Here is a 16,496-nt window from a genome sequence, read left to right on the forward strand (position 1 = left end):
CTCTCTCTCTCTCTCTCTCTCTCTCTCTCTCTCTCTCTCTCTCTCTCTCTCTCTCTCTTTTTCGGTGGGAGAGGGAAGTCTGGGTGAGTGATTTCACCTAGCACCTCTTTGGGGCTTGGTTTCCTTGGCTATATGCCAGGAATGGCAACTCATAGCTATTATGAGGAGGGGATTCTCAGAGAGGTTCCCTAACCTGCTGTGGGACACACAGCAGGGGACATGGCTGCACACCAGGTCCCCCTGGCCTGGGGCCCACTCTTCTGTGGGTTTTGCTCTGATTTCCTGTAGTCCTTTCTCTGTAGTGGGAAGGCCAGCTGCTCGAGACTGAGGCTAGGCAGGGACCTGTCCTCTTTCCTGTCAAGATAAACACCAGGAAAGAGGCTCAAGACAGTCCTCAGGCTGGTTTATATTCTATTCAGTTCTGGGCTGTGAGCAACCCCCCTTCTCCTACTCCTTTCTTGAGCTGAGGGTGGGAAGGACCCTCCTAAGGTGGAGGTGGCCAGTGGAGAGGAAGCACATGGCTGCTGGGCTGTCTGCATAGAAGTCCACAGCCTGAGGACCTTGCAGCCTTTGGGGAGGAGCACTCTCCTCACAGCAGAAGATAGCAGGAGAGCTGGGAGACTACAGGCCCAGAGCAGCCTTGCCTCCCTTCTTTCAGGCAGCAGTTTTGTTGTGCCTGACTCCTCCAGTTGCTATGGAAACAATTAGGGCAGAAACAGGAGGGGAGCAGCATACTTAGGTGGGCAGGATCCAGGCAGCCAGCACCAGAGTCCAGACCTGCAGTTTGGGGCCATGAGCAGAGAAAAGGCCCCCAGGCCCATTTGCAGGCCAAGGATTATCTTGGTCCTGGGGCCAGGCCACAAGTAATAGTGTGACAAGCATCCCTTAGGGTCACTTGGGAGAGTAACCATTTTCACTTTTGCATATTAGAGCCCTGGGTCTAGCTCAGGGATGACCTCTCAAGCCTCATCAGTCCTCGGAGTAGGGCCCCTTACTAACTGCATGCATGGAACTGAGACCCACACTCATACAGCATGGCCTAAGAGCCTGCTCTCAACAATAGAAGCAGCATTACTGGGCTCTGGACCTTCACACCTTGGAAGCTGCTTTATATACCTGCTAGGCAGCCACTGCTTAGTGGCTCCCAGGCAGCAAAGCCTCTAGATTTGGTATATCAGCTGGTATCATAAGCTGCTCAGGTAATTGTTGCCTGTGTCTCTGTTACCGGGCTATCACAGCATGGTCCACTTGTTCTCCTCAGATGGGCGCCTGCCCTAAGAGGTCTGGATTAGTGGCTTCCTGTCCACTCCTACCTTGTTCTCCTGATCAGACAACTGCCCCCACCCCTTTTGTCCTGTTGACCGTGGCTCATAGTTTGTAGGCCTGAAGCCAGGAGAGGCACAATATGTCATGGGAAGGCCCAGAAGCTTTATCAGCGTACCCCCAAGCCACAACACACTAAGCCACCTATGCCACCCATGATAACTATGGTCAAATGCGCTAGCCTGTGTTACAGTCAAAGCCAGCTGCAGGCAGACAAACTGATGGGCTGTGTAGGGAGATTTTGGAAGGGGACCCTTAATGGTTTCACTGGGCTGAACAGAGCAAGGGGCATCTTCAGCTAATCACAAGTCGTCTGTCCATCTTCAGTTCTAATCAGTCCTCACTGATCTGATTGGAGGTCACATGGGTGTGCACGGGGGTGGGGGACAGGGGATGCAGACCTTAATGAGCGTGCAACACTGGCAGGTGTTAAGGGCCAAAGGGTAAGAAGAACATGCCTCATAGGGTGTGTGTCTATCTTCAGAGACCCAGATCCGTGTGTACATGAGTGGACAAACAGCCCCAGGGACAAGGTCAAGTGCCTAGGATGGCAGAACCAGAGACCAGGAAGGTTAGCCATTCCTAACTAGAAATTAGGCGGGAGGAGAGAGGCTAGCCTAAGCCTTGAAGGGCAAGATGGGTGGGTTGTTGGCTTTTAAGAGAAGCTTAACATTTACAAAACCAATAAAGAAGCAGTGTGGTGGTGCACCCATAGTCTCAGCACTTGAGACACTACAGCAGGAGGATTGACAGTTTGGAGCCAGCCTGGGCTATACTGTGAGACTCTGTCTCCAAAATAAGTAAATAAGCAAGTAATTAATAATTAGAAAGTTAAATAAATCCAAACAAGGCCCTTGGGGCAGTGCCACCACCCACACTGCCCTCTGGAGGACCTGTCCGCTGCGTGGCCCCCACCTTTGGGCTCCGGGCCGCTGGAGTTAAAGTGCATCCTCTTCTGGCATTCCGTGCAGCTCATGAGGAACCGAGTCACAGCCTCTCTGGGGAGGAAGGCGTAGGTCTCCGCGATCTGCCAGAAAACAGTTTGCACGTCATGTGCCACCTAGAAGGCAACTTAGTCGCCAACAACATCGAGGGGCCAATGGCCTCTATTCCTTTCTGTAAAATGAGCCATTTGTTTTTAAAACTTGAATAAAGGAGATTAAAAATTGAAAATGAAAAGCATTTAAACATGATCTAGTTTTTAACCTCTAATAAACAGTATTCTTCTCAAAACATTTTATTGCTGCCACTAAAAGATGAGCTTGTGAACGTCGCTCTAGAATGCAACAAGCTCTCCTCTTAGAGATATATAAACTAAGACCCACTTGTAAATTCACTGGCCTACTAACAAAGCCCAGCGTCCCACCACTGATGCCCTGGGCTAATCCACAAGCCAAGAACCTTTTTAGGCAGAGCTCTGGAATGTTGGTTTGGGGCATCCAACTTTCCACAGGTTCTTCCTTGTAACTATGGATTCTGTTGAGGCCACACAGCTCTTGAGAGGTGGGACTGCAGGTCACAGCACTCCACACTGAGGGAGGAGAGCTGGCAGGAGTCAGGAGAGTAGAGATGGAATGGAGAGGGCATGAAAAGGCTGGGTAGGAAGCAGGAAGGGTGGATGTGCAACTGCAACTCTAGTAAGGGGGTCAGCTTTGCTCTAAGTTTTGGGAAACTGATTCTGGTTTGGCTGTCCATGGGGTCCAAAGTGCCCTACTGATGGCACCTTTCCTCTGCCAGAGGCAGCCTGATAGCTGATTTTCTTGTGCTCTGCCTAGAAGCTAGGCTCTCCCTCTCCTCTCCACTAAGGGGCAGCATCACCCAAGTATTCCCATCCATAACTCAGCCCAGCCGAAAAGTTGGCTGAGGGCTTTGGGGCCACTCTGGACTCTACTGAGCCCTGCTCCTCCTGTGGCCAGTACACAGTCTGCTTCTACAGGAACTAGAGACAAGGATTCATGGACACCCTCAATCTCTGCTGGTAGAGGCAGCCCTCTAAGGAACAGCCTTCAAGGCTCCAAACCAGCCACTGGCCTGCTTCACGCCCTGCAGAGTTCTACAGCTACTGCTGCCAGCTGCAAACTAGAGTTAATTTTGGTGACACAGTTGTTACTTCTCAGCTGATTTGATGCTCCACAGAGCAGGCAGTCTCTTTGATGAGTTATCTCCCTTCTAAATCCCCTGTCTGATTGCCTTGGTCTGGAGGTCAAGGACAAGGGTGAACCCAGTGTCTCTGGCTGGAGCCACAGATGGTAGAGCCACAGTGGAGGAGGACAAGGTTGGCCCACTTTAGGGATGAGCATTAGAAGGTGGAGAGCCTTCTGCTAGGCAAGTGGGCATCTTCATCCTAACCTGGAGCTCTCAGAGTCCTTTTAGAGCATGCTGAGTTGGAATAGTGAGTCTGTTCCAGGCAGAGCCAGAGCTAGGGCTGACTGGCCAAATGATGGGGTCCCAGACTCCCCTGAGATATTACTCCCAAAGTTAGGCCTCAAAAGAGCTGAGTGGTTTTGGGGAAGGGAGCTACAGTCAGCTGAAAGGAAAGTGAGGTTCATGACAGAGGAATCAAGCTTGCTTCCTCGGCTGCACTGGAAAGACTCAAAGAACAGCTCCTGGTCAGGCTGCTCTGCTGAGGGATGCACACAGGGTGAGCATAGCTACCTTGGCATCCTGGCCTTCAGAGCACACGGAGTCTGTCTCCAGGGTAGGATGGTGACCACAAGATCTGATCTTGGCTGGGCCCCCAGCAGTGAGCCAGGGAGATATATCTATGGCTCTGGGTCTCACAGTGGAATGGGAGAGGTAAGAAGTCCTTGGTGCTGTCAGAGGATGGGGAAGTGTCAAAGGAAGCTGGGAGTTAGTTCTGTACTGCTGCAGAAACCCATATGGATAGCACACCCTCCCAGTTTTATTTTCCACAGAATCTTTTGGTTCAACCTTTGGTTGGTCAGGACTAGAAATGGAACCTCTATTTTTGTTTGTGTACCTGGATGCCCCAGGCCCATGGAACACAGGACACACACATACATATGTGCACACACCCACTCCCCCACCCCCCAACACAGACACACAGACACACACACAGACAGACAGAAAGACACACACACACACACACACACACACACACACACACACACAGAGTAAGACCAGAAAGGCAATCCTCACAAGCGCACACAATGCTCATATCAGGAGGATGGTGGCTTTCAGATGGTTTCAGACCGTGTTCTAGAAACAGACACACATGTACAAAACAGAATAAGAGGATTGCCCGCATGTTTTGGGAGGAGGTACTCCAGGACCCCTGTCCCAGTATACTTCCCTCAGCTGCCCTGGGCTGCCTGCTGAGTTGCTCTCAGTCTCCTGCCAGGCCCCTGAAACCATGTATGGATTTCCCTTTTCTATTTTTCCTAGTGTTAAAAACTGAGAGATTTCACAGGCAGGGAGAGCAGAAGCTATTTGCAGAGTTGCTGACTTGCAAGGCCTGGTTTTCACTCCCCAACTCAGAAGCCAACAGAGGCTGGGAGCAGGGGAGGGGTGCGGGGGGATTTGCACCACTTTACAAGATCCTCCTTCTGCCCTGTGGTGGATTAGCACATGGTGGGCCTGGAGCAGCTGCTGACCACATCTGGCCCCAACTCCAAAGTGGCCTGGGTAGCCAGATCTGGGCTCTGGAAGCTGATCTGGCCTCTAGCATCCCTGGAGGGGAAGAGAGGGTAAAAAGGGTTCTTCCAACCTAGATTGGCTGAGATGGGGAAAGCCCCGGGGTGTAGAGGGGGCACCTCAGGAAACTTGGAGCAGCCTGGGACTTCCTCAGGTGTAGCACCAGTGAGACTCCTGGGATCTTTGGATACTCAAGTCACCCTGCTAGAGAGGCTATGGCAGAGCTCCCTGCTCAAAAATTGACTTCTTCTGTATCATCTGATGGAAATGTCTTCTGCCCTGACTCTCAAAACTACAGGCTTTAAAAGCACATAACCTTTCTTCTCTAATTCTTTGCTTAACAGTTGCTAGAAAGATTCTCTTCTCTAATAAAGAACTAGCCTCCTTTCGTGCCCCAAACAAAGCTCCCCACTTCCCTACTGTCTCCCAACCTCAGAGGCACCTCAGGCCTATACGAATTTGAAAGTCCCTGTACTTTATAGACAAAAAAGCAGACCCGGGATTCAGGTTTGGCAAAATACATGGTGACAGATCCAAAAACCACTCATCCGAGGGCTTGATGAAAGCCTGCAGTGCCAGGCTGTGCCTCTCTACAGCCATGCACAGGGTTTGCTTAGGGGCTTTTTTTTAAAGGGGGGCTCATGTCTACAGAGCAAGGCTGAGGAGCCAGGCAGGGGTGGAGGGAAGTGGAAGCAGATCAAAGGAGGAGCACACAGCATCCAGCTATCATCTCTGCCCCAGAAACAGGAAGAGGGTAGCCAGGAACGGTGGTAGATGGGAAAGAGAGGGGAGGGTGAGGAGGTACGGAGGGGAAGTGGGAGCACTAGCTCCTTGTCCTCCAGTTGCTGCAGGAGGGCCCTAGCCTGCTGGGCTCAGCCTTGGCCCTGTGCTGAAATTCCAGCTGTGTATGCAGCCCAAGTCAGCTCCATGCCAGTCATGTGCCAGCTCCAGGCTGGGCAGGAAAATGAGGCACATGGCAGCATATGGACCAGAAGCCAGAAAGTGCAAAGAGCTAGCTGTCTGCTTGGTCCAGGAGCACAAGAGCTGGCAAAACCAGTCCCACTCAGCTCTAGCCTCTGTATGTCCCAAAGGCCACAGAACCCACTGAGGAGTACCTGTGGACAAGGTTTGGTGCTGGGCACAGAGGAGCCAGGGAAGTCACCAGATTCAGCCGGCCAAGCCCACACGCCTGACAACAGCCAGTGGCTGGCTTGACAGTTTGCCTCAGAAGACCTGTGGCAAGGAAGGATGGGTATTGGTCAGCTACCTGGCTCTGAACACCAGCTGAGTGGCTTCAGGCAGCTGTGGCTCTCACCTTAAAATGGGGCTCACGTGTCCCTGCTTCATGGCTGTAGCTTTTACATGGCTCAGACTTGGGAGGTGAAATTGGAAAGGGCTGATGGTAAAGCCTGGCACATGTGCAAGTTCAGCACCATGGCAGGTTCAGTGACGAGCAAATGCAGTCTTCTCCATTCCAAAGGGAGCCTAGTCCCAAATGGATGGTTCTCCCTTCTGTGGCCTCATTTAGAAAGACCTTCAGTCTGGCTTCCTTCCTCACAGGTACATATACTGAATAGCAGGAGGAACAGGTTGGCCATCCTGTTGCCTTCTACTTGAGGCTCCCAGCAGAGCGCCCATCCTAAAGAGAGACAGCTCAGTGATTAAGAACACTGGCTGCTCTTCCAAAAGACAGGGGTTTGATTCCCAGCACTCACATGGCAACTTACTACTGTCTGTAACTCCAGTCCCAGGGGATCTAATGTTGTCTTCTGGCCTCTGTAGGTACCGCACTCACACAGTGCACAGACATATGAAGAAGCAAGGAGCTAAATACCCATCCAAGACAAAGACCATCAACTGAGGACAAGGATGTCTAGAATTTGGGATTCTGTGAATTGGGACACATGGGGAAATCATACCTATACATACAGGCCACCTCCACTACAGCCCAAGGCTGTCTACACACAGCCCTGGAAACATTCACACCTGGTGTAGGTGGGCAAGTCTGGCCCCAGAAAGGCAGAACTATAGGATGCTAAAGAGAAAGACAACATGGAGGCCTGGAGGATACAAGCTGCCTGCTACTCAGGCGCGACCTTGTACAGGTGACTTGAGGTTCTGGGTCTGTTTCTTTAAATAGGAAATGGCCCATTATGCCTTAGTCACAGGATGACCTTTGGTGCTCAGCTGGCTTGTGGACTCAGAGCTGGGCATGGGCCATGGGTACAGACTCACATGGAGAGCCAATAGGGAGGGAAGCCTTTGGCTAACAGGCTCATCCTGAAGTTGGGGCTGCTGCCCTGCCCATAGCCCTGTTCTCCACTTCCCTGATGTGTAGTATTTCTCTAGGAGTCATTCCATTCCTTTCTGCCCTCCTAAAGGTGGCCAGTATGCTGCCTCTTCCATGAAACTTAGCACTCAGTGTCCAGAGCTAGCATATCTTCACTGAGCCCCCAGTGTTCTTGCTCTATCAAAGCTGGTCTTGGAGGCATTTCTCCTTTATACATATCTTTTTGCCTTTAGCCTCTTCACCACAAGTCCAATTGTGACCTTCTGAAGGTATGAAGCAGATACTCAGTCCCAGAGGCTCTGGTGAACACACAGGGCTGGCTTACAGTACTGTGGTAACCTGGCTAAGCTCACACACCGGAGGCATCTAGGACAGGCTGGCAAGCGTTCTGTGCCATGCTGTGGAAGCACTGGCCCCTGCGATTCTTATTATCTGTGCTCCCCCAGCAGGCTACAAGCGGCTGAAACTGGGGAGAGGAGGGCTTCCTCTCTGCCCTGCCCATCTCCTTTTCTCTCGCTCCCTCCCTTCAACCTGCTTCTTCTTTGTGCTCTGACCGCAGAACCCGCCCCTCACCCTGAGAGCCATCTCTGGCTGCCATGCCCTTGCCCCATGCCCCCCTGGATCCCCAAAGGCCGCTTCATCACGCCTCAGCTCCCAGCCCCGCCTCCCGCCCAACATGTGCGGAGCCCATGGCCTCCTGCCAATGCCTGGGGCTGCCAGCAGAGGCAGAGACAGAAATCTCACCGCTCGGTAGGTTTTCTTCTGCCCAGCGTGCTTGGGGGCTTTGCCTGGCTCTGCGGAGCTCTCCACGTGCATCGAGTAGATGATGTCAAAGAAATCTTCCACCACAGCAACCCGTTTCAGAGAGATGCCCTCGGGCTCCGACAGCCCATCTGCCCCCTGTGACAGGGTGGACAAGCCGTGTTAGTGTCAGGGCTGATGGAGGGTGAGAGCTGGGCCCCAAGGCCAGGCCACAGGTCAGGGGAGAGGGGCAGGGTCTCCTCCACCTCCCTGGCCCAGCATGGCCTCCAACAGTTCCAGTTAGGGGCTGGGGAGGAAAGGAAACCCCCCCGGATCTGGGGAGAGGGTACGAAAGTCAGGATGGCTGAGAGGGCCACTAAATCTACTAGCAACAATGGGCAGAGAAACACGACAACACAAGAACAAATTAGGAAACCAAGAGGCTCCATGTTCACAATTCAGACAGATTGTGCCAGACTCCCAGAGAGCTCTCGAATCACACGCTGTGCCAAGAGCATCCTACAAGTCTCTGGGGAGGGGAGTGCTAAATAGATGCGGCCCTATCAGGAGCTTGCCAATTAGCAGTAACCTTTCACTGTGGTCCTGAGTTGGGGTCCCAGGGGACCAGCTACCATCACCTAGGTGGCTCCTGCCTTCACCCAGGCCTTTCTAAAAAGCTTTTCATCACTTTCCTTCCCCATCCCAGCAGTTTAGCGACAGCCACAGCGCCCAGGCTCTTTGTGTGAGGAGATGCACAGAAAAACCGGCTGGAGGCCATGTGGATGTGGCAGGGCTGGGAGCCTGGTGGTCATGGGCCCCAAGCTGTCAGCTGCCTCAACAAGGTGTGCCAAGATGGAGGCTGAGTTCTTTGCAGCAAAGAGCTGTGGAAGGCACCTGTGCCCCACTCCAACCCCAGTGAGGACAGAGGCCAAAGGGAGACTCCAGGACTTGAGTCCTAGGTGAGGCCAGTGAATGTCTCCATGACAGCGTTCCCTGGTCCACAAAGATCTAGGGACAACAGCTCTCTGCCATCATCCCCCATGCACAGACTGGGAAGGCTCTGAGGCTTCAGAGAACCAACAGTATGGAAGGAGGGTGGACAACACACCCAAAGTACAACTCCAAGATAATTCTTCCCCAGAGAACGCAAGACAAGGGCAGCAGCCCTTTGGAGGTATGGAATCCATGCCTGGGACACAGTAGGTGATTGACAACTGCTGCTGCTGAGCAGGTAGTAGGCTAGCAGCAGCAGAGCAATATAGTTTGGACATACTCTGCCCCACCATGCAGGTGATACGTGGCCCTGAGTAGTTATCTTGTTTCTCTGAGCCTTATGCCCCTAATCTACGGGAGGGGAAGAATGCACTCACTCTATTGAGTGCACAAACTTCTATGAGATATGGCCGCGGCACTCTGTATCAGCCCTGAAGTCAGGGCTATTTCTATAAACACCATTATTAAGACATGTTTGGAATGGGTGTGATGGTGCATACCTTCATGTAGACCTCAGTGAGTTTGAGGCCAGCCTGGTCTACCTAGCAAGTTAGACATCCAGGGCTACATAAAAGAGTCCTTGTAACACGCATGCATATACAAAGTGCTTTACGGTTGGCCAAATGTCCCTGAGTATATCAGAGAGCTGAACATTACAACCCTGGGAGGTTGTGGTGGCCAGGACCTGCCTGGGAACATCGGCAGAGGAGGGACAGTCAGGCCCTCAGACATTTTAAGGAGAATGCATGTGACAGGCTGCCTTCAGTTTTATCCCTTGTCTTTCCAGATAGATATACAGTGGTGGCAGAATGGGAAAGCCTTTTTGCCACTGGCCTGCTTGGGGCATCTATGGTGTGGGCAGCTAAACCCTAGAACTCCTAGAACCCTAGATCATCCAACATCTTTGCATGATGACCCTGGGCTGTGGCCTCACCAGCCTGACACAACCCTCTCGCCAGTCAGGACCCAATTCAACAGGGACTTCTCAGAGGGTAGGCATCTGTGTAAGCACATACGTGCATGTGCAATGCATGTGCAGGAAAGCCACATGCTGGCCCAGGCTTGCTGCTCTGCAGCTCGGACAAACTCCCAGCTGCCCCGACGGTCACTTACGAGACGAACTGTGAAATTACACATCTCTTCAGGTTCACACCTGCCAGAGCTCTCCTTCACTTCCTTCTTAGGGCATCCCCAACTTTCAAGTCCTAAGCTCTTTATAGGCTCACCAATGGCCACTATGTCAGTTCTGGAACCAAACTCAGGTACTTTGAAAGAGCAGCAACCACTGAGACATCTCTCTGGCCTCCTCTAATACACTTTTAACTAGAGGTTTACAATGCCAAAAACAAATGAACTTCAAGAATAATACAACTGAGTTTTTCGTTTTTAGTCTGGATGCGGCTTCGCAGGCGTGTGGACAGTGCACTAGAAAGTCTGTTGAGGATACTTGTGACCTTCATTGTCTCCTATAGATTTGTTCATCTTTATTATTTATTTTTGTTGTTTTGAGTCAGGGAATTTGCTGGCCTGGAAGTCACAATGTAGACCAGGATGGCCCACAAAGACCTATATGGCTCTTTCTCCTGAATGCTGGCATTAAAAGTGTAAGCCACCATGCCCAACTTTTAAACTTTAATTTTGAAAAAGTATTAATTTCCAGGCTGTGTGGATAGCTCTAGGGGTAAAAACTCTTGCTGCACAGCATGGAACTTGAGTCTGGATCCCCGAACCCACCTAAAAAGCTGGGCGTGGTCATCCAAGTTCCTGAGACCCAGTGCTGTTGGTACTGGGGAGACAGGAGGAACTCTGAAGACCTTGTGTCAAGGAGAGTGGCAGAGGAGGGTGCTTGGTATCCTTCTCTAGCCTCCATATGAGCATATGGGTATATACAACATATATACCACACACATGCAAAAATTAAAAAACAAAATAGATGCTATCATAAAAAATGTTAATTTGGGGCTAGTGATATGCCTCTGTGAGTAAAAACACCTGCCATCGCCGGGCGGTGGTGGCGCACGCCTTTAATCCCAGCACTCGGGAGGCAGAGGCAGGCGGATTTCTGAGTTCGAGGCCAGCCTGGTCTACAGAGTGAGTTCCAGGACAGCCCGGGCTATACAGAGAAACCCTGTCTCGAAAAACCAAAAAAAAAAAAAAAAAAAAAAAAAAAAAAAAAAAACACCTGCCATCAAGCCTGATGAGCCAAGCTGGATCCCTGACTGACATGTAGGAATAACTGACTCCTAAAAGATGCCCTCTGACCTCCACATGGCACTCGTGCACCCCACCCCCGAAATACATAAAATTAAAATTCAATTTAAAAAATTAATGTAAGGTGGGTGGTAGGGTTGTACACCTTTAATGCCAGCACTTGGGAGGCAGAGGCAAGGGGCTCTCTGAATTCAAGGCCAGCTTGGTCTACAAAGCAAGTTCTAGGACAGCCAGGGCTACACAGAGAAGCCCTATCCTTAAGAACCAAAAATAAATAAAAATTTAAAGATTCATGTAAGAAGTATAAAGAAGTAGGTTCTAAATTTGATCACTTTGATGCAGAGGAGTACCAATAGGTTCACTTACTTAAAGGCAGATGGACTTCCCTGCCCACAGGACTCTCATTCAGAAACAGACTCCAGAAGAGGAAGATGTAATATCTGGTGGGCAGGGATAAAGAAAACAGCAAGAACAGTGAGGCAGAGAGCCCTGTCACCAGTTCAGAAACCCAAGGTGGCCCACTTTACTTTTTTCTTTTGGTAATTCAAGACAGGGTCTCTTGGTGTAGCACTGACTGGGTGTCCTGGAACTCTCACTCTGTAGACCAGGCTGGCCTCCAACTCAGAGATCTGCCTGCCTCTGCCTTCAGAGAGCTGGGATTAACAGCGTGTGCCGCCACTGCCAAGGTCTTTTTCACTTCTTAACACTGTTTTCTCATCTGTAAGGTGGGGCCAGAAAGTCCTAATTGGCCATGCTAAGGATCAAGTAAGAATGTGTGTGAGGGGTGGATGTGTGTGCCGGGGACATGATTCACAGCTAAAGCATTTGCCGCATAAGCAAGAAGACCACAGTTCAGTTCCATGTAAGTACAAGCAAGCTGGCAAAGGAGACTAGTTGTAACAGTGAGATCTAGGTTTGACTGAGACCCTGCCTCAAAAAAAAAAAAAAAAAAAAAAAAAGCTGTCCATTCCAGCACTAGGCAGGGCAGAAGCAGATAAATCTCTGCGAGTTTCAGGCCAGCCTGGGCTACAAAGCAAGATCTCCACACACACAATACAATAAAATTGGGTAGGATAGTGATGAGCAGGAGCATCAGCCTCTGTCCTCCACAGACACGCACTCGCACACACAAACACACACATACACACACACATGAAAGAAAGGCAGTAAGAATTTGTCTGAGGCATAGCACGAATAGTAAGTTTGGTAGAGGTCCACTTCCTCCTCCTGGGTTAATTTAGCCTGGACACTGTGTGTTTAGGACTCTTTTGTCTTTTGCCATTCTGATCTAGCCATTTACAAACTAGAGCCCATGAGGTAACATCCACCATCAGAAGAGATGCATAGTCCCTATTTAATTCTTAAATAAGATACCAAGACTATCCTCAAACTTGGAATAAATTTTTCTCTGAGTTCAAAATATACCTAATGGTTGACAACCGTGGTGGCGCACACCACTAAATCCAGCACTTAGATAGAGGCAGGGGGATCTCTGTATGAAGCTAGCTGGGTCTATAGAGTGAGTTCCAAGACAGCCAGAGCTACAAAGTGAGACCCTGTCTCAAAAACCACACACACACCCCACACCCCACACCCCACACCCCACACCCCACACACCCTACATACCCTACACACAAATATACACACACCACACACACACACCACACACACACACACCACACACATACACACACACCTACACACACCACACACACACACACACACCTACACACACCACACACACACACACAAACACACAGAGGTAGAACAGCCAGATCCATTACTCAGTGCCTGTCCTGTCCCTGGCCTAGCCACCCACCTCTATTCTTAGGTACACTTGGGTAAGCAGTGGCTTTGCACCTGGTCTAATGTGACCATAAAATTATCCCAGGGAAACTTCAAGAGAGTCATTTATCAGTAACTCTCTCTCTAAAAATTGATTTCTTGGTCAGGTGTGGCGGCACACACCTGTAATCCCAGCACTTGGGAGGCTGAAGGAGGAGTTCAAGGACAAGTCTATTCTGGGCTGTATAGTGAGTTGCAGACCAGACTGGGGGCCATACAGGAAGACCTTGTTAAAAAAAAAAAAAAAAAGACTGCTGCTTTTCAAGCCTGGGTCCTGTAACCCACCTATCTCTGGTAAGGGAGAGCCTGTAACAAACAGAAGTCAGATAGCACAAGGTTTACAGAGGCATAGAGACATACACTGACAGCCCTCCAGTGAGCTATGGCCACCTGGACATTGTGTGTAACACCGCAAAGGAAGAGCAGCAGAATGCCTGTCTGATCTTCAATGAGAACCACAAGAAGGTGACAAAGAAATCTAACAACAATGATATGCCCTGCATCCATGAAGGTAATGACCTTTCTGCTAAATGTTGCAGAAGAGGCATGCCTTCCATAGCTGGGAATCAAGCAGGAATATGAGAGAACAGCTAATTAAGGGAACACAGAGTGCCTTCCTGATAGCCTGGGGGGCCCCACCCATCCCCACCTCCACTCTGTACTGAGAATCTTGAGCCCACAGCCTTATGTATACCAGGCCGAGTGCTCTGTCACTGAACACTATCTCCAGTCCTCACCGTAGCCTTGGGATGCTCTTGCCAATGCACTTCTGCCTAGTACCCAAGTCAGCATCATATATCCACTGCCATAAACAAGCTGCACAATGGACTGACAAAGGAAGTTTATCTGACTTGTGGGACTGGATCAGAGGGGCCCTGGACTCTCCTGACTATCCTAGTTTATATACCTGGTCACCGGGGCTTTTTTCCTCTATAGGGAAGAACATTGTTATGGTAACCATCTATTAGAACCATCCAACTCCAGAACAACTAACCAGATCCACACTAATCTAAACTGGACATGGTCTTCATTTTAAAAAACAGGGAACTACCAACTTTCTTAAGACACTGTCAACTCCCTTAAAGCCAGCCCACTTGAGTTCTGATCCAAAAGCTGAGTTGCAAGCAACTGAAGCAATCACAAAATGTCCACTTTACATGTAACTAATACTTCAAAAATATTTAGGACTCTCATCCTCAAAGTGGATCCTACATAAGCAACATTAGAATCTAAAATGGGTGTTTGGTCCCTTCTTCTCTTCCTTCTCTATGTGCATCCTTTCTTTTTCTTCTCTTCCGCCCGATGGCAACTCCCCTGGCCTCAATCCTTGGGGCCAGTGAACTTGTCCATGAGCAGCTTCCCAATAAACAAACAAAAACGGGTGCCTGGGCCTGGGGCTGGGGCTGAGGCTCAGTAGGTAGTGCCTGTCTAGTATGCACGAAGCCTTGGGTTCAATCCATGGCACCACACAGACTGTGCGTGGTGACTTACGACCTATGACACCAGCACTTACAGAGTGCAGGCAGAAACTTCAGGACTTCAAGGCCATTTCTTGACTGTCTGGCAAGCTCAAGGCCAGCCTAGGCTATGTAAGACTCTGACTTAAAAAAATCAGAAAAACAAAAAAAATGTGTATTTTCATCATACTTCAGCCTATCAAGTCTATGCTCTGAGATTTTAAAAAGATTTTCGTTCCCAGATGACTATAATGCAAAAGACTTTGAGAAATGCAGGTTAGAAGTGTCTTCCTGATTGAGACATGAGAGTGAGCACTAGTAGGGGTGACACTGGTTCATTAAGTACAGCCATGTTCCCTGGTTCCAGGCCTTGCAGGAACATTTCATCTCCAGAGAAGACTACCTTTCCTAATGGGGTTGGGAGGGAAGAAGACTCTTGTTAGGCAATATTATTAGAACTCATGAAATCTGCCCAGCGACTTAGGATGGCCTACAGGTGCACAGGCAGGGTCCCCCAGGAAACAGGACACTGGATTTTGACTTCTTGGCTATGATCCTTTAGGAGGGTCTTGGCAGGTGTTTTCTGGCTTCCTTGATTTCCTCAAGTGATCAGAGCACTCATCGAAAGGAGAGTGTGATATCCAGGGCTGCAGACCAGTGAGAGGAACCAACTCATCTTAGCAGGTCATTAGCTCCTGCCAGGTGGCCTCACCACAACCCTCAGGGAGCATCCCTTAGGTAAGCCCCTCTTATGGAATTTTCTCCAACTCCTGCAGAAGCCAATTAAATAAGCCCTGGCCTTGAAAGCAAGTGCAGTACCATTCCTAACGCATGGCAGTCCTCTTGTCATCTCTACAACTCTGAAGTTGCTGGCTGGTAACAAGTTACATACTTATCAAGGTAGAAACACTGTTTCAGCCACCTGGCATCTCTGAGTATAGCATCATCACTATAATAGGGGACTAGGCTTTCCAGCCACAGGGAGGCCAAGGCTGAGAAGACGTGACTAAATAGCGGGGGATATTTCTCAAGTGGGCTCCTCCTAAGGGAGAGGAAGGAACCATAGAGAACGTCCTTAAAATATGCGCCCTTGGTGCATTCCAGATCCAACTCTTAACGAGGCATGAAAATCAACGAAATTGCGGCTAGAGGCCAGCTTCAGCAGAACACACCCCAGGGGGAAAACCTTTGGCTTCCACTTGTGTGGGAGTTTGGGACTTCAGGGGGTTGATTGCACAGGCAAACCCGACGACGCTGCTCCGTCACATCTAGGCCAACTAGTAAAGCGACCGAGACCACAGCAAAAGCCACTGAGCATGCTCCCCCCGGGTCTGACACAGCCCAGTCCCCACTGTAATCATTTCGGCCAGGACTTGAGTTTGGTTGAGTTTCAAGAAGGATACTTGCCAAAGTTTTATTCCAACCCTGAATGGAACTTAAAGAAGAATCAAAGAGGGGCGGGGGGGGGGGGGGTGGAGGGGGTCAGCCCCTGCAAGAGGAGCTGCGGAGGGCCTGGAAGGTCGAGAGATTTTAAACCCACTCAGAGCTGGAAACATAGAGTGAAGGACAATCACCCAAACCTCTAATGGCTCTCTCAGTGTCCCAGAGAATCTGGTGATGATTTGAAAGGGGCAGTCTGATAGCAGAGGAGGGTCCTGCTCAAATACAGCAGTGACAATAGTTTTTATTTCTCCTCACTGTAAATGCTACCTAACTAAAAATAAGCAATCCCTTCAAAACAAGGCTCACAGTAGAATTCTCTGGTCACCAGTGCCAATGATCTTCAAACCTGGATGGGGCAGTGGGAGGAGCCCCTCCCCCCCAGTAAATGCATAAGCAAGGCACTGAGGACTCAATGTGGCACCTGCCTCTTTTCCACCCTTGTGCTCAATCTCCAACTGTTAGTGCAGAGCACTGCCATCGAGTCGCACCTGCCATCTGGAACAGCCTCACATATTCCAAGACCTCCTTTCTGCTTCGCT

The 16,496-nt window shown here is 50.1% G+C and overlaps 1 protein-coding gene across 1 annotated transcript in view; it reads right to left on the reverse strand.

Moving 5' to 3' along the window:
- The window catches only part of Nol4l (nucleolar protein 4 like), a 73,865-nt gene extending 65,797 nt beyond the window's left edge, over positions 1-8,068 (reverse strand). The window contains exons 1-2 of the mRNA XM_028774990.1: positions 8,012-8,068; positions 2,239-2,350 (exon numbers count right to left, since the gene is read on the reverse strand). Coding sequence (XP_028630823.1) covers positions 2,239-2,299 — 61 coding nt within the window. The 5' untranslated portion in view covers positions 2,300-2,350; positions 8,012-8,068. The remainder of the gene's footprint in view (positions 1-2,238; positions 2,351-8,011) is intronic.
- Between the last annotated feature and the right edge of the window lie 8,428 nt (positions 8,069-16,496).

This window comes from Grammomys surdaster, unplaced genomic scaffold (assembly GCF_004785775.1).
Source record: "Grammomys surdaster isolate TR1022 unplaced genomic scaffold, NIH_TR_1.0 251, whole genome shotgun sequence".
Taxonomy (NCBI): domain Eukaryota; kingdom Metazoa; phylum Chordata; class Mammalia; order Rodentia; family Muridae; genus Grammomys; species Grammomys surdaster.